Here is a 10754-nt window from a genome sequence, read left to right on the forward strand (position 1 = left end):
ATCTAAAATAGGAAGCTAAAGATGAGAAAAAATGGAAGACAAGTTGAAGAAGATAGGCAAAACGAGGAGTGGAGAGTATTACAACAGCTGTTATAAGGATGGACACATAGGGCATGCAGTGCCTGCATTATACGCCCCAAACAGATTATGATATGTATTATGTATATCAGGGAGAAATTTAAGAAACCACAGCAAAGCCAGATGAAGATCACTAAAATGACTTGGTTTGCTATCAGATAGCAACATATATGATTATGAATCTTAAAATCTCATTCTAAAACAAGCATTCCACAAAACTCTTTGTATATAATATATTTACATGATATAGAGTTTTCAACACAAACATGAAGCTGGAATGGGAATTGCGATCAGTGAGCCTAACTCCTGGCAGCCTGAAGCATTTCAACAATAAGTGTCTTCACATCCCTGCAAATTTTATATAGGGAAGATTTATTTTGGAAACACGGTAGACATGTCAAGATATAGCAGACAGAATTACCCTTTTTTTAGGACCTCAATTTAAGAAAACAGTGTCTATAACAAAAGCAACGAGAGAGATAATGACCTAGGAGAAACTGAATATCTTTCTTTAAGTCAAATGGGGCTCCTGAATGATCTGAGAAAATTTCCCAAACAAACATCCGCTTTTAACCTAGGCTCTATGCTCATTTATGCAATTAGATTATAATGCAAATTGGTCTGCCTAACCTTACAACAACCCAATAGGATCTCACTAGTGAGGTCTGGGGAGGGTAGAGTGTATGCAGACCTTACCCTTACCCTGTGACGGAGCCACTCATTGGCAAGGGGAGTCAATTGACACCCCTTCATCGGAAAATTATACCATGTTGATAGATTAAATATTTTACTTTTATGTATATTTATTATGTGTTGACTCCCCTTAACTTTTTCATCTGCTTACTTATTTATATTTTGACTCCCCTTAGGAATAATTCTGGCTCCGCCACTGCCCCTACCCCGCAGGGATAGAAAGACTATTTCCAGGAGATCCTCGGCTCAGAGACAATAGATCCGTAACAACAACAGAAACCAAAAAAATAGCATCAGCATCATAAAAGACAGCAAAAATGTGAAACACAACAAAAACCACTAGCAGTCCTAGACAAAACACTATCAGACTAGCCGGCATAACGAGAAGAAACACTCGACTACCCCCTAACCTACAACCCTAATGCTCGACCTCCACACCTTCCTATCAAGGACTATGTCCTCGAAAATCCGAAGTCGCGCCATGTCCTGCTTGATCATCTCGCCCCAACACTTCTTAGGCCGCCCTCTACCTCTTTTCGTACCTGCCAGAGCCAATCGCTCACATCTCCTAACCGGAGCATCTACGCTCCTACTCCGCACGTGCCCGATCCATCTAAGTCTCGCTTCCCGCATCTTATCATCCAAGGGAGCCACGCCCACCCACTCCCGAATATCCTCATTCCTAATCTTATCCATCCTAGTGTGTCCGCACATCCATCTCAGCATCCTCATTTCTGGTCTGCCTAACCCAGTGTTGTTAAAAAACGACTGCTTCCTCGCTTAAAGCGAGAAGCGATGCGAAGCGAGGCATCTGGCGCTTCTCTGATCTGAAGCGTATCAGGTACACAAAAGCTATCGCTTCCCCTAAAAAAGCGAGAAGCAAGGAAGCGAACAAAGCGACAATAGCGAGTGTTTCTCTTTATAACTGGCTGCCAACGTTAATTAATTAAAAAAAGCTCTCTTTTTTTAACTTCAAGATCATCAAGTTTGGTCTCAGGTATGTGATTTCTTTCTCCTCCTCCTCTTCCTCCTTTTTCTTTTTCTTTCACTATTTCAGTGTCCAAATAGCAGCGAAATGCTGGCAAAATTTTTTTCCCCTTCAGTTCTTCTTTTTCTCATCTCCTCTTCTTCTTCTTCATTTTCTTTCACTGTTTCAGTGGTAAATTGCAACGAAATGCTGCCCATTTTTGTTTCAGTTATACTGCCATTTCTTTCATATCATTTATTCTTAGTTGTCTATGCAATATTTGTTTTATTGTCATTCTCCTCTTCTTCTTCTTCATTGCCTATGCAATATTTATTTTAATATTTTTTTATAAATTCCGCTTCACTTCATAAAAGCGAGCGCTTCGCTTCTCGCTTTAAGCAAAAAGGGGCTTGTCGCTTTTTCTCGCTTCATGCTCTTCACAACACTGGCCTAACCTTGAGAACATAAATTCGTAGTTTGTTTAACACTTGTGTAATTGCTAATTCATGATCATTAAACATTATTTCTCTTTCCAATACTGAGATTCGTGATCATTAAACATTATTCCTCTTTCCAATACAGAGATTATTTTGGACATTAGTTTCATAGTCCCTCCATCCCATTAAAAGTGACCTTTCCTTTTGATCCAACAACTAAAACTAATACTATAAACTATTACAATTTTATATATATATTTCAAACTTTATTGACATCTTACAAACTAATTGTTCTACCTTTCATATTTGAAATTTTCATATTCAAATCAGTTACGAGAATTTATTCAAACACCTTACTCTTGATAATAGGGCATGGCGATTAAGTCTGGTTTATTGGAACGGAGTATATCTTAAGGATAAATCCACTATCCAAAAAACTATCAAGCTGACAACCCAATGCCGCAGAACTAAATATAAACAATGTTGCAGCTAAAAGAATCCATACAATCAATAAAAAGAATTATCTACAGGAAGAGGAGACTACCATGCCTTGATAATAGATCATTACTTCTTTGAGCTCCTAAGGTGAAAGGTTTATTTCACATCCACCAGAGTGATTTTAACGCTCTCATTACCAGGAGTTCTGTTAGAAATATCACCGTAGTGGGTCACAAATCATGGACAAATACTTTTTTTAATATCTTGACATTCTTCAAGAGTGAAATAGCATGTCTTATGAACAAGCTCAAAGTGGTTCCAACTTTCTGGAGAACGTCTCAATCCTACATGTGTCCTCAAAGTACTATTTTTCCCAAGAACACATTAGTTAAGACATTAGAACCCAATCCAAAGAAAACAAGAGCAACAAATAAAATTTAACAAAATAGACATATTACATCAGATAAGGGGAAGAGAAAAGGAAGCAGAAAAGGCGATCTATGTGAATTATACACTCACAGACTGACTACAAAATTTTGTGATAGAGCTTTCTGGACTTACTTTCTGTCTACAGCACGTCTGGGGAATGGAACTCGAAGCTTGAAAGTGTTCTTTTGGTAGCCAGCCTGAAATTAAAAATCATAGTATAACTATATATTTCACGCCCATACTTGAACAACAAATACCAAATGTCTTAGCAAAAGAAAAGAGACCTCTGCACTTCCTCAAATAGGCATTTCTGACATTTACAGCCAACTTTCTAAAAAAGGATTGAGTTGCAATTTACATATTTTGAAACAGACACAGTCGTAGAATCTTATAGCACAGGCTTCTCCACTACTTAAATATAAGGGATCAAAATATTTATAGGAAAAATTAAAACAGACCTGACATAAATAACATTGGAGATGGTAACAGAAGCCTCACCTTGACATTAATACCAAGACTGTCTACATCCAACATGTACGCAAAGTCCACCTGAACAACAAATTCAAAAGTTCTTATTTTAGGAGTGAATGCCTTACGCCTTATGTCCAGTAACACTAAATTAATCGTCACTAGATGTATCTGAACTTTCAATGGACTGCAAGTGCGACAAAAATCATGCATCATATCCAGGCACCAAATCCTTAAAGGCCCTACAGCACCTAAAATTTCGGTACACGGGCATACCTCATTTTTGGGGCAAGCTAAATGTTATGTTAATCAGATGCTGGACAAACAAGTTATCAGCTATGTCGCACGGACTCTCCAAAATACTGCCGCACCCGTGCCGGATCCTCCAAAAAATCCACTACTTTAGGAGGATCCGACATGCACCCGAAGATATTTTTGGAGAGTCCGAGCAACATAGGTTATCATAGCCTTGGTGGAATAATGCATCCAAGCATTTCCAATCCATTTAGAAAACGCAATCTTTTGGGTGTTAGCTCTAGTCATTTGTTAATTAGGCAAAACTAGTTTGGAATCCATAAGTATTCTGATATTAAAAATTCTCCCAGGCTGTCCAGTGATAAGTGGAGTAATGCATCTTTGCATTTCCAAGTGAAAAATCTAATCTTGTGCTGTTGGCTCTGTATTTAATTAACTTTTTTTTTTGTGGATTTCATCATAAGTTCCTGGTATAAAAAACTTTTCCCAGGTCTCTGGTAGTTGAGCATCATTGGAGAATAAATATAAAAAAGTCCCAAACATTACCGGAACCGATGTTGAGTGCCGCACAATTAGCTTGGTATCCTCAGCATGATCTTTATTCATATGTGACTGACAAGAAAATTAAAGGAATGAAAAGAAATTACCATTTATAAAGAAGAAAGCACATAAAGTAGACAATGAACATTAGCATTTCTATACCGTGATTGGCTTTGAGAATTGGTATATTGGATCTATTTTTGCTGTTCTAAACTCCTCTTTGCTAAATTCTGTGAGCATTCAAGAGAGACAATTAGTGCAAGAAAGAAACATAAATATTGCACCCCAAAGCAACAAAAAGAAAAGCCAAATATTAGTAGTTCACAATTTTGTCACTGTCTCGCATTTCCTTGAATACTGCGCAGGGGGAACATGGAAATCTAATGGGATTTGACAAATTAGCATTAGCAAATCAGATGTATGTTTTACCAGCTCTTCTTCAGCCCATATGGTCGAAGGGATGTAATAAGAGGCCCCGAATCAAATATCAATTGTGGGGCTAGGGGGAGAACGGCAGAATGCTATGTGGAATAGGGGAGAGACAGTAGTAACAAAAAGGAGGCGACGTCAGTAGTCAACACAAACCTCCAGATCCCAATATAGCGGTTGCAACGCCTGATACGTAACGTACAATTCTGGGTTCAATGCGCATGAATTGGAAGTCACCGAAGTCAACCTTCACAAAGGTTCAGCTAATTACACGGGATGGACAGAAAAAGGGACATCTATGTGAAATGTGCAACGCCACAGTCTAGAAAGAGGTGACTAAGGTTACCCAAAATGCCTCGGGATGCCTAGCCAAATATGCAGCTCGAATACCTTCTTTCTCTGTTTTTGGTACCTATGATATCCATCAAAAGAATAAATTGACATGAATTTCCTGGCACATGAAGAAAGAGCTCATAGAAAGAAATTTCTCTAGAACTGACGACTTACAGGAACAGCATCACCATGCACTGTTATTACTAAGTCAGTCCTATCTTCAGGATCCCTTGCAACAAGCAATGAGCATTTGGAATTAGCTAATAGGTCCTGCACTAATCACCGAGGTTCAAATCAAAACCCCAGTTCTGAAAATGAGAATGGAAAAGCATAAAAATATATAAATACAGGAAGAATGGCACATAGAGTCTCAACATTTTCAGGATAATCAGTGATATATTGACATAGAAAAGAGAACATTGATGTCAGCATTTTTGTTTCTTTTTACAAATTCAAAACAATATCTTGGATAGGCTTAGAATTGAAATCCAAACTTAATAAACAAACCAAAATATAAGGAGACCAGAGATTTGTAGAATAAAGTTTCTATCATTCCACTTCAGTAACTGCAGAAATTTAAGCACAACTTCTAACCACCAGAGATGATCAAATGAACCTTGGTGTGAACTGCCAAGTCGCTAACTGCTAATATTGGAGATCCATCGGCATCACATGCAAAATCAACCATGGAACCTGAAGGATAGCCTTCATACTTCTGCACATGATAGAAAGCATTGTCGGAATACGGGCGTCTTGTAATAAAAATTCCATTGTAAAGTTTGAAACTTTTTCTGAAATGACTGTTAACTGTGAAATTATGGAGCAACGAGTACATAACATTCAGATCACTGATCAAAAAATAAACATTCAGATAATGGCTCAATATGTTCTCCAGTTTCATTTCATGCACTTGCAAAGTTTGATAGAAAGAAAGATGATGGAATGGGCCCAAGATGGCCACCGAACACAAGGGCATATCTATGTAGGGCATTGGGAGTGGCACGGCACCCGGACACTCGGATAATATTTCATGTGTATTGGTATTTCACACAAAAAAGTTGATATATTTAAGAGGTGGCACCCAAGTCATAAAATAACTGTTGGGTGCCATGATTGAAGTGCTGAAATTCCAAGCGCAAGACCTTGGATCGAGACTCCCTATATATTTATCCTTGTCCCTACTTGCTCCCTCATTCCTTTTTCTTTCTTTTATTTCTTTTCTTTTGGCTTCATTCTTAATTTATTTTATTTCTTCATCTTGATACTTCCTTTCTCTTTATGCAATCCATTTTTATTACTTATTTAAATTATATATTTTCTTCCTTTTTCTTTTTATAGACATTCAAAAATTCGTATGAATGTGATTTTAATAATTTTCTCTTTTTCATCCATCAGTGATATTATCTTTTTTGATTTTCAAATTTTTTTAGAATGATGGAATCAATAAATATAATATTAATCTAGTTACATGTAGATTGAAAGGGTGTCTTTGCTAATTGCTAAATTTTATTCTATTTTATGTTTTTCATTCACATTATTCAGTAGGATTTGGATCGAGAGAACTAAAATGAAATGGACAAAACTTATATGGTTTGGTGATCACGTATATATTTATATACCAAATCGTGTAAATCGAATCGAATTAATTCAAAAAGATTGAACCAACCTAACCCGAATTAATTCAAAACGGATCGAACCGATTAAATGTACACCTTAATTCAATCTCCTTCACTAGTGGTAGGTTTATATTAAAGATAGTAGCACTTGTAGTTATCAAATTCTGGATCCGCCTCTGACCGAACACTTTTGTCAAGAACTTCCTTCATATCATAGTTGTGCCATCAAATCATAAGCATCATGTAGGTTCCAGGTACCAGTTCATAGTTCATTTATTTACTCTGCATAATACTAGAAAGTGTACGTAACAAAATGATTGTATGTCGGGTAGCACATTGGATGTTTCTTACATACGTAACACATTCGTCATTTTTTATATCATCAAGTTTTCACAAAATTGGGTCAATTTAACTAGAACCCAAAGAGATGAAAGTATATGTGTAACTATAGACTGTCAGGTAAAACTGGGATATTTCTCTCGTATGTTCCAAATTCATCACTTTGTATCATAAATTTTTCATAAACTAGGCCAGTTTGAATAAATCTTTCCATATGATCCAGAACCCAAAAGCGATACCTTATACTTGTCACAATTCCTGAGTACTTGTTCTCTCTCACTTTAAGATAATACATGCAGGTAAAACTGCAAAAGCGATACCTTATACTTGTCACCACTCCTTGGTCTTTGATATGAAATCATTTCCAATGTAGTATGGACCCCTACTTGTGGGTGACAGTTTAAAAATCTAAGTCTTAATATAAGTTTTAAATAAAGGAAAACAGATACTTCCTTATGTTCTAATCATGTATTTGGCATCATCAAATGGATTACCATATCTAGAGGACAACACAGATCATATTCTAAGATCAACCGCAATCTGTAACATACTACTACATGTGATTGACACGAGAGTATATGTGCAATCTCTGTCCCAGCCCCTAAGTACAAGTCTATCTATACTATATTAAAAGCACGAAGCCCCTTGGCGAAATGTCGTTCGCCTTTTTTTACCCTTTAAAAATAAAAAAATTGTCACACGGGACAAAACTCAAAAGAGTCATTTTAATTATTTCCCTATCGCCTTTTTTTTTTACCCTTTACAAATTAATTTCATACTAGACAAAATAGTCATTTAATTATTTTTCTAATATTTATGATTTTAAGATCAACTAAAGTTTTAGTTATTAAATTTTCCTTATTTAAACTATGTAGGGATTAGGTCGTAAGATTTAGGACTTCAAAACCGATTAAAATTATACTATTCAAAATAGGGTGTTCTAATTGAATTTGAGACAAACACCAAGACGCAACAAATTTTAGACTACTACTGGTACGTTTTTCTTTTTTTACTGTTCCACTCTAAATTTATGTCTACAGCTATGTGCATATTATTTCTTCTTCTACAATCTCCTTCTCCACAAAAATATGGACAAAGCCAAAAATTATTTATTGGGAAAAAAATGAGGATTTTTTGTTCTAGATATTTAACCTCCCAAAAAATTAGTAACTTTCATACATACGGGAGATGTATCAGAAAATTATTACAGTAAAAGATTTTATCCATGTCAACGCTATAAACTTTTTGATAGGCGAATTTAATTTGACTAGGAATGGATTGAATAGTATTTATTTATATTCTTAAATATTGATAAAAACCAATGCATTATAATACCGTCATTCACCAACAACAGAAGAAAAAAGATTGCATTTTTCCCATGTTAATCTAAAACCAAGAATGATAAGAAAAAAAAAAAAAAAAAGTGAACCTGAGAGAAAGTAGAAAGCACACCGCGGAGGCTGTAATCAAGAACTGTTCTAACTTCTTCAATAGGAGACAGCCTAGCAGCCTTTTCCTGCAACATATATAAAAATTCCCAATTAACCCCTTGATTCCTCTATGCCTAAACATAAAACCTATTAAAAGATAAATCTTGATACCTGATGAGCTTGAATCAACTGAAAGATATTAACTTCATCACCAGATGACACACTCTGAACAAAACAAATAAATTCAAAACAATCTTCAAAGTCAATAAAATTAATCAACAAAATCTTTATAAAACTGAAAATTGATAAAAAAAAAATTAAATCTTGACAAAAACCCAGAGAAGAGAGGGAAAAAAAAAAGAAGTACCTGAGAAGGGGTTTGGGTGGAAGAAGACATGGCAAGAAAAGGAAGACGAGGAACAGTTGAGGTTAGTGAGAAAAAGGGCTTAGATGGAAAACGAAGGGAAGGAGAAAGGTAATTATGGGTACCATTATTTTTGTAATTGTTGTGATTATTACTTGTACTAGAACCAGAATAAAGAAAGCGTGAAAATGGGGAAAGGGAGGAGCAGGTGCGTAGAGGTGGAGCTACTAGAAGAGTCTTCATCTTTGACACTCAACTCTGGCTCGCTCTCCAAACTTTTCGGTTTCTTTGGTGCAGTAATGGTGGCTCAGTGCTCACCCGCGAGATATTAGACGTGAGATGCAGGGTGCAGCTGACTTGTGCCAAATTATTACCTACCTTTTTTACATAAATTTATTTGAAAAGTTGAAGTTTTAATTGAAAAATAATTAAAATTTTGTAAGTGGATGAAATTTTTACTCAAAAACTATATCAAACTAAGAGCCCGTTTAGTCAAACGTACTTTTGAAAAAAAAAATTAAAAAAAGAAATTTTTACTCAAAAACTCTCTCAGAGCCCGTTTAGGCAAACACTTAAATTTTTACTTTAAAGTAAAATTTTTTTTAAAAGTACTTTTCCAATAGTACTTTTGAAACTGTGGATAGCCAATTCATTTACTTTTTGCAATATTTGATAAACAAATTATGTTTGCCAATCTTTTTAAAAAGTATTTTTAAATATTAAATTATCAAAAAGAATAGTATCAGGGTCTTATAATTATTTTAAAGAGAAAAATAAATTTAAATATTTATCGTAAAAAACTTTAATATTTTTTATTTTATTTAATTAAAATATAAAACATAAAGTAAACATACATATTAAAGATTTAAATCAATATAACATATATAGTTATGCTAAAACATATAATATATCTAGTATAATTACGTATCGTCATCATTCGGTATGAAGTAAAAGTCTATTCCACATTTTACTATATATTGATAATCCACTATGAACTAATAAAAAAAGCCACTCACACATGATAATATTTCTCAATAATTTCATGTCTAATTCTATCACACAACGCATTCATATTAGTAGAAGACTTGTTTTGCATTTCTAAAGGAATACCAGAAAGCTCATCTCCTTCCTCAATCTATACAGTAATGTCTTCATTAGCATAATAGTTGAATTCCTTATCTGTAGAAGAAGTCGTCAGATGAAATTATGTATAGTCATGGTAGTTGTAACAAGATGATTCTGAGTGTCAAACTTAAAAGACGACATTGAGCGTAAAATAAAAATAATTTTTAAATATATAAAAAAAATATTATTTTCAAAAAAAATAAATAGTTAAGTATGTTTCAAAAGGAATACCAGAAGGCTCGTCTCGTAAGTACGATCTAAAGAAATACTATCTTCATCGTAAGTACGATTTTAAAGAAATATATATATATATATATATATATATATATATATATATATATATATATATATATATATATATATATATATATAAAGAGTGATTATGTCTACCAAACAAACATCGCAATCATTTAGCTATGTCTGAATAGAACTAGTTATTTCAATTAAATCGAAAACTTCATTCTATCCTGGAAATATTTTAGATATATATAAAGAGTGATTATGTCTACCAAACAAACATCGCAATCATTTAGCTATGTCTGAATAGAACTAGTTATTTCAATTAAATCGAAAACTTCATTCTATCCTGGAAATATTTTAGAGCAATGAGTAGGACTTGGGCGTTGGAAGAAGAGTTCGTATACTCGAATAAGCCAAATGAGTGTTACAATCAAAATCACAACAATCAAATGATATGCAAGCGGCGCCTGGATTTAAAGGGACAAGAAGCTGTGCTACATCAATATCACATAGTGCAACTCAACAATTTAATTTAGCCCTGAATTGTATTCACGAAGAGAACAACCGTACGAA

General features: G+C 34.5%; 1 protein-coding gene across 1 annotated transcript; it reads right to left on the reverse strand.

Annotated features, from left to right (window-relative positions):
• Positions 1 to 208: 208 nt before the first annotated feature.
• On the reverse strand, positions 209 to 9180 carry LOC104233510 (glutamyl-tRNA reductase-binding protein, chloroplastic). Its single transcript, XM_009786912.2, has 12 exons — positions 8820 to 9180; positions 8624 to 8677; positions 8452 to 8538; positions 5684 to 5782; positions 5242 to 5337; positions 5081 to 5146; positions 4891 to 4981; positions 4468 to 4535; positions 4312 to 4377; positions 3541 to 3591; positions 3175 to 3239; positions 209 to 426 (listed from the first exon to the last, which is right to left on the reverse strand). Exons 1-12 carry the CDS (start codon positions 9057 to 9059, stop codon positions 378 to 380), a joined length of 1032 nt encoding a protein of 343 aa, XP_009785214.1. The 5' UTR covers positions 9060 to 9180; the 3' UTR covers positions 209 to 377.
• Between the last annotated feature and the right edge of the window lie 1574 nt (positions 9181 to 10754).

The sequence above is a fragment of the Nicotiana sylvestris genome, chromosome 3, assembly GCF_000393655.2.
Source record: "Nicotiana sylvestris chromosome 3, ASM39365v2, whole genome shotgun sequence".
Lineage (NCBI taxonomy): Eukaryota > Viridiplantae > Streptophyta > Magnoliopsida > Solanales > Solanaceae > Nicotiana > Nicotiana sylvestris.

Coding starts and splice junctions, on each gene's coding strand:
- LOC104233510 (XM_009786912.2), bottom strand. CDS start 9,059: ATGAAGACTCTTCTAGTAGCTCCACCTCTACGCACCTGCTCCTCCCTT. Junction 5,783..8,451: donor TGCTTTCTACTTTCTCTCAG/GTTCACTTTTTT, acceptor TATCATGTGCAG/AAGTATGAAGGCTATCCTTC. Junction 427..3,174: donor AGACGTGCTGTAGACAGAAA/GTAAGTCCAGAA, acceptor TAAAATTTGCAG/GGATGTGAAGACACTTATTG.